Raw genomic sequence first — 14984 nt, 5'->3', positions numbered from 1 at the left:
AATGATATCCCTTTAGGAAAGGAATGACATTCATGAAGTAGCAGGTATCATATAACAACATGATAGCAATTAACTAGAAACTGTGTTTATTGTTCTTCAATATTTGTTACCTCAGGCTGTTGTAAGCTGAACTACACATCACTGAGCAATGCCATAATGATCTGTTAACTCGACAGCGTAGGTTTACACTTTACATTTTATAATGAAGTTACAAAGCAATAATATTTCCTTGTGAAATATTATAAACTGCAATGTCTGAGAAATTAAACTACTCTTACTGGCAGCTAAAAGACACATGCCAGATGGAGCAATCCTTTGTAGGATGTTGGATGCAGTGGGATGTAGCATTAACAAAGCCATGTGGCTAACTCCACTGAACTCCATAGCATTAGCGACAAACTGAAGTGTGATACTGCTGGCTGCCACTGACCACCAGCTGCTCATGTCACAGAGATGTGTTGCACTAGCAGCACCCACATCATGGATAATTGGTCATTAGGTGAGATATTGATTTATAGATGTTGGTGTGTGTGTGTGTGTTGGTGTGTGTGTGTTATCACCTCAAGAATCACCTTGTGTTTTTTGTTCGAAGCATTGACAGCAACCTGTGTCTGTTCTACTTTTACTATGAGTGACCCTTTTGAACTTTGTACGTGTCCGATTCTGCGCGTGTGTGTGTACATGTTGAACTGTGTGGACGTCCAAACGTGCATCTCCTTCTGTTTATGTACACCCCACAGTGTCTCTGTATGTCATGCGTTACATTTGCCATCCTGTGTGGCTCTGTTGGTTGTGTTGTTTGCCCGTCCACTCTGACCTCATGCTGCCATTTGCTTTTTGCGATTATTAATTCAACGTTAGCTGTCACAACTGATTACAGTCTCTCACGCCCCGCGACCTCTGACCCCTTCTTCTCTCTGCCTGTTACATGCCAAACACAGAGTTAAGATCAAGTGACCCAGATTGTTTGTTTATCTTCCCTCCTTCTGTAAGTGATCACATACATACTCTCAGGAGCTGCCCTCCATACAGCACCTTGCCTGTGTGCTCTCGAGTATGTTGATATGAATGGAGATATGGGCTAGCTTTATATAATGATACAGGAGACAGAAAGCGCTATACAAATGGAGGCTGCAGAGGAATTTTTAGAAGCATCTATTTGAAAAGATGTACATAAATGGCTCTATTCCAGGCCCCTGGGGTCCCTCTCCCACTTCTATAGGCTGCACTATTGCATCACCTCTTAATCTAGACTTGGCTTCGCTATCTTTTTCTATTTTTAGATCACAGTAGTTCATGTTTCACTTGTATAGGTGTAAGCAAACGCGTGAGTTAATTTTTATTGCGTACATGTAACACTGGCATACAGTTTGCATTCCTGTTTACTACACTTGTTTTATTTCTCTGTCTTATGTTCAGCGTTGCTCATGCATGTTTATATGAGACATGTCTTGTCGGACTTGACAGTACCTGAGCACATCTATACTACAACAAAGACCAGAAACTGTACAGCATTATGCACACAACTGCTCGCCTTTCTTCCTCTCCGTATCTACAACCTTGTGTGTCAGCCGTATCATATAGAACACATACATCATACAGCGGGAGGCACCCGCCGATGAGATTCAAGAGCATGCTGACAGAGGAATGGAGGGGAGATTAGTGTGTGTGTGTGTATGAAGGGGAGTGAGAGAAAAGAAATGTGTGCATAAGGAGACAAGGAGTAAAAGACCATTATGGAAGTCTGTTCTTGTGGGTATGTGTGCATATGCTTCATAACTAGACACATGTATATGTATAGAGTGTGTGTCTGTTGTTCGACATGTTTGCAGTCGTCTGCAAGGATCTCAGCCAACCCCATTCACTGTAGGATCAGGGTACACAGCTGTTTGTGAGAATCGTGATTGGTTTGTGTACATTGACAGGAAGGAAGATGTGGAGTGCATGTCAGCAGCTTTACCCTACTTTGGTGTTGCGTGTGCAGTTTTCACAGCAGATTATACAGTCCCTCAGTTGTGCCTTGATTCCTCATTTAGTGGTGTGTGTCTAATCTTTGTGCTGCTGATTGTGTGTGTGTGTGTGTGTGTGTGTGTGTGTGTGTGTGTGTGTGTGTGTGTGTGTGTGTTTTGTCCTTACTGCTGGCAAAGGGATTATACAGGTGCTCAGTTATGTTCATGCTTCTGTCCACACTGTGTTGTGGCTTTTGAGTGTGTGTGTGTGTGTGTGTGTGTGTGCGTGTGCATGAGTGCAAAAAGGACTGGGTTGTTTAATGTGTTTGAAATGCTTCAGCTGCACCAGTCAGACATTGTTTACATGCATCAGAAAATGTTTGTGCTCTCAGCTGCACACTCTTGGCCTCATTCACTGAATGCTCCTATGCAAAGATTTAATTTGAATTTATATGGACACTCACATGTTTTCAATGTTTGCTCTACCATAATAGGAAAAATAATTGAGTGATTTAGTTAATATTAGATGGCTCATGTTAAATGGGATGCTTTATAATTTGCTTACCTTTTTTTTTTTAAGTATATTTTTGGGGCTTTTTATTGCCCCTATTATAGTGTCAGCTGAAGGCAGACAGGAAAGGGGGGCAGAGAGAGAGGGGATGACACGCAGCAAAAGGCCGCAGGTTGGACCCGAACCCCGGGCCGCTGCAGCAAGGACCCAGCCTCTGCACATGGGCCGCCAGCTCCACCCACCGAACGATCCAGGCGTCCCGCTTACCTTAACTAATTTAAAGGATGGGATGTTCTCTAATGTCAATGTCCAGTGACTTTGACATGACAGCCCATTGTCTCCAAAACAACCCTGGTATTCTGCCTTACAGCTGAATGTTTCTCACTTTCTATTTTTAATCAAACGTCATGTGAGTAGAAACTTTGCCTTGAGGTCCTACTACTCTGCTCCTATCAATTGCAAAAATGTAAGAAAAGCTGGTGGTGCTGCAGCCACTTCCTTTGTAGTAAACAACAATATCCCCGTCTATTTACTGTGACATCAGTAAAAAGAATTAGGTGTGCATGCACCACAACAAAGTTGCTGTGTGTGCAAGTGCATGGTAATGTTTGATGTTGCTTATCATTCAGAACGGCCTCTTATGGTGCTCACACTAGACGCTGTAATGATAATGGTGAAGGAAGTGGCCCATTTCCAGCCTGTGGGTTCTCCTAGTGTCCCAGTGAGTTGTAGTTCCTCATTGAAAGACCCAGTTCAGCGTCTGTGGCCTCTGGGTGTTGCATTAAAATATATATGGCTTTACATCACGTTAGTGTGTATTTTTGACAGTGCTGATGCATTTTACATGATTGCACCAATGTTCGCTGTAGAGTGTATCGAGGCCGCATTTCATAATGGTAATGGTTGTGTAGTACTCTGTATTATGGAATCAGAAATAATATCTGCCATTGTTAAGATGTTACCTTAACTCCTAGCTCTCTTTTGGTTTAATAGGTGGCTACTCAGTGGAGAGAGGGGCTTTAAAAGCAAATAAAACTATATCTAACTCCCCTGGGCTTTAAAAAAAAATGCTGTTAAAGCTTTCGGCGCAATGCGAGCACACTCGTCAGCCCACGACCCCTGACCACCACACACACCAGCTAACCATGACAGGGTGACTTGAGAGCACTTTGGCAACGATCAATAAAAATAAGGCAGGAAATAGAAGGCCAAGCCCATAAAATCAGTCCTCCATCTGATTAAGAGACATATCAGGGCTCCACACACACTACCTGAACTATACACACTCACAAAACCACGCACATTGATACTGTAGTTTGGTAACTCATTCTCATGAATAATTACTCATTTTTCCTACATGTGGGTTTAAAGTCACACACACATGTGGACACTTGTGCAGGTCTAGCACTGAGCTTGTTTGGTATCAATGAGAATAGCTTTCTGACAGTTACATACACCAAAAAATGGTGTAATGTAATCAGAGATAGTTGTGATGAAGCAATGCTCCTGCAGAGACAAAGACTCACACCATCATGTATGAGTCATCTTCAGTTTTAAGACTTTAGAGAGAGGACAGTGATGGGAAAGATCAACACAAGAGATGTCCTGCAAGAGGATTCAAAATACCGCCACATCACCAGTGCACAGCCAGCCGCCAGGAGGCTCTGTGTTGTTTTTAAAGGACAATTTGTAGTCCATCTCCAGTGAGGACGTTAGTGGGGACAGATTTTACAGCTGTGTTGTTGTAACCTTATAATGAGCAGTTTTTATTTAGATAGGGAGCAGGTCCTCTTCCACAGAGTCTGCCATGTTAGCCCATAATGAACCAAATGCTGGCCCTTGATAAGGACTTTTACGTGTTCCGCAAGTTTTGTGGCCATCGGAAACGAGCGGTATTCAGTTGGATGCAATCTGCAACTTAAACGCTAGATACCACCGAATCGTTTAAAAACAAAATTGAAGAAAATATTCTTTGGAAAAATTATTTCCATCCCTCTAGTAGAGTTCAGACACTTGTAGAATTAATGCCAAGGAGCACTGAAGCTGTTCTGCCTGCATGTGGTGAAACACTCAATGTCGTTTTTCCCTTCAATTTGTCACCCATCTGGACATGACTGCCACCAGCGTGCACCTCTCACCTGTCATATACTAATGCTTTATGTACATCGTTCAAGTGGGAACAGGCACACAAACATGTCTGACTTGACCCCTCTCTCTTTACAGGAGTTCATCCATGATGTCCTGATGTGATTCATGCTAGAGTGCTACATTCCTGAGCAACACTGTTCATGCAAAGACACATTCCTCCTGCTTTTTAGAGCAGTCTGTGTGTGTGTGTCTATTGCAATGAGTTTACTTTTACTGCTGTGCATTACATCCACTGACTCATAAAAGGGTCATTACAGTAAAAAATAAGTTACGCTCATGTTCGGACAAGCTGTTTTGAAGAAAGAGTTTCTCTCTTACTCTTGTATATAGTGTGGTGCTGATGTACCATTTTATGATAATTTTGTTGTCTGGGTGTATCATTATCAGTGCCCTTGTGTGTGCTCATGCTTTCTGCGGTGGTTACTGTTCTGTTTGTACATGTCTTGCTCTTAATTTGGAAGTAAGCTCTGCTGCAGAAATCTCTAGTGGTCCCAGATCGGCGCCTTGGGTCTCACCTCTGGCTTCTGCAACTGGTGTAATTAGCAAAGTTTTCTTTTGTGTTGCTCTCTTCATTTATGTTTTGGCCCGTCTCCCACAGTATTTGTAGTCTGTCACTGTTAATGAGCGTGTGTATGAGCACACAAAGCTGCGAGGAGACATCACACACCCACTGCTCTCTTTGCAGTTTTAACACACCATTAGATAATTAAGGCGGTGGGGGTGTTTTTGTAACATTTCAGATGAGACATTACCATTAATTAGTGTCAAAAGAAAAGAACTGTTTTGCTCGAGCACTTTAGTACAAAGGGAAACGATCTCTTTACCTTGTCATTGAAGCACTAACTGGATCTCTCTCTCTCTCTTTTCTCTCTCTGTTTTTTTTCATAGGCAGAGGCTGTCCGAATGCGAAGACGAGGCCCATCCAAAGGAGAAGAGTTTCGTCTTGGCATCATGTGATCTGCGCATTCCCTAGGAGGGCTCTGCACTGGAAGAGTGAATCTACGCTCCCTTCACTGCATCACAACCACTAGCACCACTATCACCACTATCACCACTCCTCATCAGAGTCACCTGTTCTTGACTCAACTTGCCTTCTGTCTCTTTCGCCCCCTTCGTCTTGAAGATAAGGAATGGCCGTGCGAGTTTGCAGCTTCCCTACCGCCTCTAGCAAATAAAGCCTTTCAGCTTGTCTCACAATACCAGAGAAAGGAAGGATAAAACACTCTACAGTCCTCTTTTATACTTCTACCCTGTGTCTCTTTTTATCTTTGTTTCCTTAGTAACTTAACCCTCAACACACACATTCACTAAACCAACAGGATTTTTGTGTTGGTGACATCTACAACAGCCATTTTAAGGACAACAGCACCCAGGTTTCCAAGCCATAAGGAAATTGTTTTTATAATCTTCGCTTGGCAGTCTTTTGGAATATCTACTCATGCAGTGTCCCTATGGGGGATTAAATCAGTCCAGGAATCCACACTGACTCCTCTTTTTGTTAGAGATTGTTACGGTGGTTTTTCAGTGAGGTCTGTTTGTGACTGGAGGTGGACTTGAGGCATAATGGCTGGGAAGGGCAACCCGATGCCGGGCCCCCACCTCAACGGCTTCCCCATGCCCACCTACTCCTACTTCTTCCCCCACATGCTAGGGAGCCTGTCACCCCCAGCCCTGCCAGGACTGCCCCTCAGTGGGTACAGCACCCCCTCACCAGCCAGTAAGTAAACTTAAGACTAATACCCTCTTTCTTTCTCTGTACTGGTTCACGTTTCAGATGTGGGACTGTGCCATGCTCTGGCTATTGTGCAGGTTGGTTGTTGAGTGACAGGAGGTGGGGAGAGGAGGTTTTACTTTCTTTTGTGTGTGTGTCCTGGTTTACCTGCGCAGCGGTAGCACCCTGTTTCCTGTGTAGCTCCCCTACTGCGAATGTGTACATACGCTTGTGCCTGTGAGACTGCTGGTAAAAAAGGGACTCTTTCATCTCAGCCTGTTTAGATCATTCCTATTTGAAAGACGTGTGTGTTGGTAAACAGAGAGCGGCAACCACACACACGCACACATACACGCACGCCCACACACCCACGTTGCCTCCAGCGCTGTCCTTAATTTACAAGCCCACACACATCACACACACATGGAAATGTCAGTGTAGATCACAAGGAAGTGAGGCAGGACAGCCAGAAAGGAGCATTGTTTATTTGGGGAACACAATTTGGCAAGTGTTTCTGAAATAAATCTCTCAAAAGCTATCATCGTAGCCAGGCTTCATGCTACAACTCCTTTATACAATCCATCAAACGCTTCAGAACTGACTTGCAAAGTTGCTTATTCAAAGTCAAACTAGGTGAAAAGTACTTTTTGAACAATGAACAGTGGTGAAAGAAGCATTCAAGTCCTTTCAAGTAAAAGTAACAGTGCTACCATATAAAAATATTCCATTATACATCCTGCATGAAGATTTGAACATCTTATTTATGTATTAAAAGTAAAAGTCCTCATTATGTACAGTGTCGTCTTTCAGAATGTTACATTACTACAACGGAGTATTAGGGCCAGACTAAGAGAAAAAAATATTATTTTGGGGGGGAAATTACGAGAATAAAGTCATAATATTGCGAGAATAAAGTCGTAATAATACAAGAAAAAAAGTTGTTTTAATGAGAAAAAAGCTTTGATAGAGTTATCAAGATCTGACGTGACCAGCTCAACCAAACAGCAGCCTCAGCCTGAGCCCAGCAGCCGCTATTTGTCTCAGTCGTACCATACAGTCAACAGGTAAGCTAACGTATTGATAAGTTCGTCGTTAAACAGTTTTGCTGGCTGAGCGAACAGGCTGACAGTTCTCATAAAATTACTACTTTATTCTCATAATATTAAGACTTTATTCTCGTAATGTTAAGACTTTTTTCTCGTAGACCTAATATTATGACTTTATTCTCATAATATTATTATCCCCCAAAAAATTATATATTTTTTTCTCTTAGTATGGCCCTAATACTCGTACATTACTGATGAGTTACCCCATTATTATTTTAATGTTCAGGTCAGCTGTTGTGTAGTTAGTTTAATCTACAACAATACATTATAGTTTGCATTCTGATTATATTTTTTGCACAATAAGACAATCTCCTTGTGAAGTCAATTTGACCATGTGCTGAGATCATTTCAGTATATATCCACGTTTCAAGAATTTTCTGGAGGTGAACTTTAGCACTTTGAGAGACAGATTGGAGCACTGAATGAAAGACAAAATGCCACCACATACTGGCAGCTATCGCCATGTCACACACTGAAACTGAATTTCACACAAAAAGTCTGTTACATTTTAATTTTAATTAGAAAGAAAGTTTAAGTGAGCTCACTGCACTGGCAGATTTTTCAGACTTTAAGGACTCAAAAAAGATTTATGCCCTGTGTACAGTATGTATAAGCTTAATCTGTAACTAGCAGCTATAGCTGATATATTAGAGTAAAAAGTAAAACATTGCCCTCTAAAATTTATTGGACTAGAAGTATAAAGTATAATAAATAAATGTAAATACACCACCATGAATGAGTGCGAATTAGGACCCTTAAAGTGTTCAAATTCAGTTAAATATACTCGCACAATCCCTTCATCTGATAGCAGACTGAGGAACATCGACAAACGGCTAGATAATCAATTAAACGGCTGTGGCAGCAGCAGAAATATGAACTAAAGGAATACAGCTGGTGGTGCAGACATCCAGTCAGTGTGTGTGTATTGGTGTGGACAACAGCCTCGCTCTCACAGGTTCAGAGAGGGTCAGCGTATTGACTTTCTATCTGCTGGAGTTTGCGTTGGCAGTCGGCATGGAGGGAAGTGAAGAACAGTTACTGTCCAGCCCAGTCACTCCCACTTCCCCAATACCAGATACCCCACCTCGCTCTTGTCAGATTCCTCTTTTTACACTGTTGCAAGTGTGTGTGTGAATGTGTGTTTCTGAATATCTGCACGTGAGTGTGTGTGCAAGTCGGGCTGCTCTCCCTGTGTTTGCCACGCGGGGCGGCAAGGTTCCTTCCCTTTTGCCTGGACAAACATTTCCTGTCTGTAAACACTGGAGAGCCAGGGACACCACAGCTTCCTGACAGAACGCACACACACACACACACACACACACACACACACACACACACACACACACACACACACACACACACACACACACACTTTAACATAAACACAATCTTTGCCCTTCATGCTGGCTCACTTTCTCTCACTCCTGCTCCTCCATGCATGCAGATAACTGCAGGCATAATTCACACACACACACACACACACACACACACACACACACACACACACACACACACACACACACACACACACACAGCAATAGAAACGCATATGTCTCTTTCCATATACTAAGACACACTGTAACACAAACACACAAACCTCACCCCTTTCTCTTCCTCCTCCTATCCCCCTCTGTGGCAGATCATTTCTCTCTCCCTCCCTCTTGCGCAAACACCTCTTTTTTTTCCTTTTCTCTCACATTTTCACACACACACACACACACACACACACACACACACACACACACACTCCTGCAAAGCCCTCACCAACCCCATTCAAAGCTGAGCAGTGACGAAAGAGAGAAAGAAAGGCAGTCGGTGCTGATGGAGGGGGAAGAGAGAGTCAGTTTGTTTAGAGCTTGAACGAGAGGGATTTACAGAATGTCACATTGGAGGCAAAGAGAGCCCAGCATTTGACTTTATAGATTTCAGCATGGCAGAGCTTCCATTGTAGGCTAAATGCACATGAATGTATGACTATTTGTGGGTGCACTCGTCTCTCTGTGCTTTCAGAGTGAATAATGTATCTTGTGGGGATTGTTGGTCTTCCATGCTATTGTCCAGAAAGATAATGTTGTCCTTGATGTTTTTAAAGGCCACGTTTTTACATGCTAAAGACATTGTTAGCTTAAATTCTTTAGCTATGCACAGTGGAATTATGACCCAGATCTTTAGTACAATCATAATTGAGACTGAAGAAAAACTCTGATGTCTTCACACAGGCTGCGTTTACGCAAGGTCCTAACATACATCTTTGTATCTCATTGTCTGGAATGCTTTGAATTATGGTTTCCAGCAGTTTTGGTATATTGCATTTCTTTTTGCGCACAAAAGGCCGACTGTAGCCCATGTTGTTATTTGTGGATGGGGTGAATGCCTGTATTTATTTATCCCTGTTCAGTCTAATCACATACAATGCAGGTATAAACTGCAGATGTAAAAGGTTGTTATTGGCATTTCCCGACAGTGGATCATGTTGAGTAAACAGTCCTGAGGCCAGGCCTTGCCTTTTTGTTTTAATGCTGAACTCATCTGCCATCAAAAGCCTGCTCGCTAGACCTCCCCCTTTTTTCTCTGTCTTCTCTTTCTCCTTCTGGTCTCTTTCCTCTGTCCTCCTCCACCCCGTCATCAGAGCTGTCCAGCTCCTCTGCTTCAGCCTCCTTTAGCAAACCACAATAGACCAATTATTTGGACCAAGCAGAGCAGAAGGGTTAATCAAGGCCTACAACACACACTCTCTCTCTGGGTCTCTCCAGCTCCAGCCTCCTGGGTTATGTCTTCACATCACATTATCTGAAAATCATCAGGTTAGGTTACGCACCGGAGCAGATCAGTTGCAGATATTGATATTACATTTATTGCCTGCAGCTTTATTAGTTAACTGAATATTATCACCATGGATTGATCACGCTCACACGCCCACAAACGTGCACGCTGCTGTATTGAACACGGCCTAATCTCCACATCCAATAGAATGTGCTCATTACACGCACACTCGCACATACACGTGCACGACTTTCATTAGTGTTTCGATGTTTTCGATTAAATCCTTTGCGCCACACACCCGTATGAATATGGAACTATCTGGCAATAACACCTCAACTATTGATCCCGTTGTTATCATTAAAGCCTTCCGCTGTCTGTCACCAGCTTTAACACCATGCTATTACATTAGCACATTGTTATGAGGGATCATAATGAATGGAGCCAGCTTGCTACCTGCTGCCACGGCGGACTAATTGGCTTTTCCCCACAGAGCGCTCTTGTTTCAGCAGCCGCAGTAATTGCTTGGTACAGGAGCGTTTCCTAGGATGGCTAACACACATGAGCACCATCTCTTCTGACTTATTAGTGGGCTTTTATGGCATTTATGAATGTCCTTTTGGGCCAGTAGGAGAAATATGAAAGGGTATTTTCAGACCTCAAGGAAGCTTGTGTGTGTGTGTCACCTATCCCATTAAGCAGCCCACGGTGGAATGCACTGACCATGAGTAAATATGGATATGGTAATGTTGGGCAATGTGTGTGTTTGCCTGTGTGTGTATGTGCTGGTTTCTGGACAGACAGGTGGTTCCTCTCTGCCCTGGTGGTCTGCAGGAATCAAGGGGGCATGTCAGTACACTCCATGGGTGGCAAAAACACACACACACACACACACACACACACACACACACACACTTTCACATACACACGGCTTGTGTGGTAGGGATAAGGATAATGACAGTGAGAAACACTTGTGGTGTGCTCCCCTTTGGCAGCAATCCAAAGTGTGTGTGGATATGACACACACATGCAAGCTATTGACTGGAGCACTTTTTCTATCAGGTACCAGCCATTTAGCCACTTCAGAAAGACACACACACACACACACACACAAAATCAGACTCGCACTCATAGGCAGAAACAGTACCTCTGGGGACCTGGTTGTCATTATTGGAAAGCCATTTGAGGGGTGCCGATACTTTGATGGCGAGGATGCAAGCTTATTAAACATGGCGTGTAAAACACATCTAGCATGGCAGCACAGCAGTCATTCACCCCAGCTTAACGACCTTGTTAATTAACTTCAGAGCGCTGGGAGGCTGAAAAATGAGCACAAGGACTATCCTATTCTTACATTTTCAAAGAAGTAATTGATGGTACTTTGAGATCCTTGGGTGCAGGTAGCTGAAGAGTTGTATTCTTTGTATTAAATCAGACTGCAAATAAGTTGGATACATTGTAAATATAGAACATGTACTGAATTTACAGATGGGTTTTGTTTGCCACACACTAAAATGTCACATTTGGCTCACTGGAAAGGCTCTGCTACACTAGAGGGAACGGAACCTTAATTAGCAGGTATCACAAATTATTAGTGTGATTATTGTTGTTGGGATTGTGCTAGAGCATTTGTTGTGCATTGTACAGTCTTTTTAGACACTTGTATCACTTTAAACACCCTTACTTTCTTCTTTCCTGCTCAAACAGCACACATTTGACATACATTGTGAGGTGTGCAATCAGCCGATATGAGCGTGATACTGATACTAGTGATACCGAACTGAGACAGAATAACGTGGCTCTATCTTGGAGAGGAAAAAGAGTGGTAGTGCAAGGTGTTGGTACCAAGCTACTCTGTTTAGTAAAAGTGGGCAGCGTATACCTTGGAGAAAGTCTGCTGAAAAGGCAAAGCAAAAAGATGAGGGAGACAGACGAAGAATCAGAGAGGGATAGAGAGTATTTTTGTGCAGATGTGACAGAAGTGGGAGCCCCAGGCACACACACACACACGCACACACACGCGCGCACACACACACACACACACACACACACACACACACACACACACACACACACGCATACACTGGCATTGGCAGCACCAGTGTCCCGTGCCAGTATTATGTGCCAAAACGCCAGCAAGCTCAGCCAAAAGGGGCTCCCACAAGAAAACTCATCACCCTCTTCTCTGGCCCTCTGGCCTTCCCTCATATCTTCCTCACTCACCTTTTTTTGGCTTCTGCACATCTCTTGTTATCTCCCTCTAATTTCTCCTTCTCCATTATTCTTCTCCCATTCTATCACTACTTTCTCTGTAGGGTTTGTCCTCTTTACCTAATCCATCCTTCCCTCTCATCTCATCTCCTTTCCACTCTCATCTGTCGTCATACCTGATCACCCCCCCCCACACTCCTCTCTCTCTCTCTCTCTCTCTCTCTCTCTCTCTCTCTCTCTGTCTCGTTCTCTGATACCCTCCTTTCCCTCCCGTTCTCTACCTCAGGACTTGACAGAGCTATCATTACCCTGCCACCTATTTACTAGTAGCCTGTTATTTTCCATTTGCTTTGAAGGGACCTGGGGCCAAATCCTTGCCCAGAATACTTGATCCTAGCCACAGGATTTATCCCTGAGTGGCTTGGCAAGTGTGGTCCACTCCCCCAGCTCCCCCCTTCTCTCTCTTGTTCTTTCCCTCTCTCTCTCTTTCTTTTTCTATCTCTTGCTCTCTCATTCTGTCTTTCTTTCTATAGTTTTTTTTCCCCTTCCATGGCCGCTTATGCAAATACAGGCCCTCTTTTCAAAGAGCTGTCTACCCATAATCCGATGGATGGCTCCATTTTCGGAGTGCTACACACACACACACACACACACACACACACACACACACACACACACACACTTACACACGTACACACACATTTGTGCACGCAGAAAGGCAGAATGCATCACACACTCTATTAGGAATACAAGGACACATGCTATCTCCCATAAACATTCGCACCAACTGGCACATACATGCACACATGTGTATGGAAACACACACAAACTGACACATGAGCACAGAGAGAAAGCCCTCCTCTGCAGCATGGGTGTTACATTTTGAGCAGCGAGCGCTTTAAGCTGTAGTTGGGCCATAACAACTTCAAAACCAGCAGGCTGTCGCCAGCAGCCATGCAGCACTCAGTTGAGTAAACACTGGCATAATCTAAATCTCTCTCTGATGTGCCAGCGCAAGTATCTTTATTTCTGCTCTCTTCAAAGGCCCCGCAAGGAAGTCAAGACAAGGGTAAAGCGATAAGAACTCCCCCTTTTTTTCTCTCTCTCCTTCTCTACGGCTTCCCTATCCTTTCCTTCAACCCGCTCTCTCACTGACCCCCTTCTCCTTCCTTTTATCTCCCCCCCCCACACACACGTACACACGTATCTCTATCTTCTCATGCCCTTTTTGCAGCAACCATTGCATACAGCCATAATTCACACTGCCGCATACATTCAAATGTCAATGACTCTCTCACAGGCATCATTCCTCTATTGTCCTTTGATAAGCGGCCGGGATGACGGCATCTGTAAAATATAGGGCAGTTACCTAATGGACGAGACGAGGGAAGGAAGGGAAGGAGAGCTGAGGAAAGGTTCGGAGAGGTTGTGCGGGTCTGCCCCGCACAGCTCGGAGAGTGATTGAATTATCAAGCAGAGCTTTGCTTGTTGTCCAAGGGGGTTTCGGAGGGAAAGCCCTTTTCTCAGCGGCTAATGCGCTTTTTCAGCCTAGCACAATGGCTATCTGTGTTGCGCAAAGGGGCTAAGAGAGCTCTGTTCGGCCAGAGCTTATGGGGCCACCAGCTCTCTCTTGGCACCTTTCTAAGGGGCCCCTGGCCACACTTAACCTCAAGCCTGTCTGCTAGCATTAGCACATTGCCTCCTCAGAGTGGAAAGATAATGCAGTGGTGACAGCATTAGCACATTACAGGCCTAAGTGTACTATAGGCTAACTAGTGCACAATGAATTCTGCTGTTTTTAGATAATCTGTAGCATTCCAGAGATTTATGGATACCCACCCTTAATGGTCTTTGTTAAAGACAAATGTATTTATTATTGAACCTGTTTATTTAGCCATTTATTTAGTCTTGTTGCTTTGTGATTTTGTAAGTTATTTTGTACTTTGTGTCTCAGATTTCAGCAAATCTAGAGGTCATGTGATATTTGTGTGACTTGTATGAATCAGCATCTCACTAACTCCTTTGCTTTCGTCTTCCTGTAAATCGAGAGTTAGTGAGGCTGCAGTGGAAATCCTTAATGAGGGCTTTGATAACATTTTGAGTGTAAATGCAAGAAAGTTAAGAGTGAAAATTTAATTTAAGCTCCATCTGGACACACTGTGCTGAGCTGATAAATTCAGTTACAGAAAAAGCGTTTCCTCTTGCACAAATAAACTATAAACTACAAGGCTGTACGTTCGGATGGAAAGGAAATCAGCATGCCATTGTGGACTATTTCGTAATTATTACTGGTGGAGAGGGAAAAGACACAGTGACATGTGTGCTCCAGACGGAATTAAAATCACCAATCAGCACATGGATTATTAAAATCAACAAACTTCCATTACATAAATAAATTCCATCTGAATAGTGTGTCTGAATGTGAAACACAGATGTAGCGTGTCAATTCTTAAATCATATGAGGTTTGCAAGTAATTCTGGTCCAGTGGATTTAGTGATCATGTTTTTTTTTTTAACACAATAAGAAATAAAGTTTGTCCTTATTTTAGGCTTAGATGGAGGACTGTACATTGGTGCTATATGGTGAT

At 43.3% G+C, this 14984-nt stretch overlaps 2 protein-coding genes across 6 annotated transcripts in view; one reads left to right on the top strand and one right to left on the bottom strand.

Moving 5' to 3' along the window:
- raraa (retinoic acid receptor, alpha a) overlaps positions 1-14984 on the top strand; it is a 136331-nt gene that overhangs the window by 56173 nt on the left and 65174 nt on the right. For all 5 annotated transcript variants that reach the window (XM_051418804.1, XM_051418802.1, XM_051418800.1 and 2 more), the window contains one exon: positions 5497-6325. In XM_051418804.1, the coding sequence (XP_051274764.1) occupies positions 6172-6325 (154 nt within the window). In that variant the 5' untranslated portion in view covers positions 5497-6171. The remainder of the gene's footprint in view (positions 1-5496; positions 6326-14984) is intronic.
- lrrc3ca (leucine rich repeat containing 3Ca) overlaps positions 1-14984 on the bottom strand; it is a 148694-nt gene that overhangs the window by 123398 nt on the left and 10312 nt on the right. The gene's annotated exons all lie outside the window — the stretch shown is intronic.

Source organism: Dicentrarchus labrax, unplaced genomic scaffold (assembly GCF_905237075.1).
Source record: "Dicentrarchus labrax unplaced genomic scaffold, dlabrax2021, whole genome shotgun sequence".
Lineage (NCBI taxonomy): Eukaryota > Metazoa > Chordata > Actinopteri > Moronidae > Dicentrarchus > Dicentrarchus labrax.
This window is presented reverse-complemented; position numbering and strand designations above follow the sequence as displayed.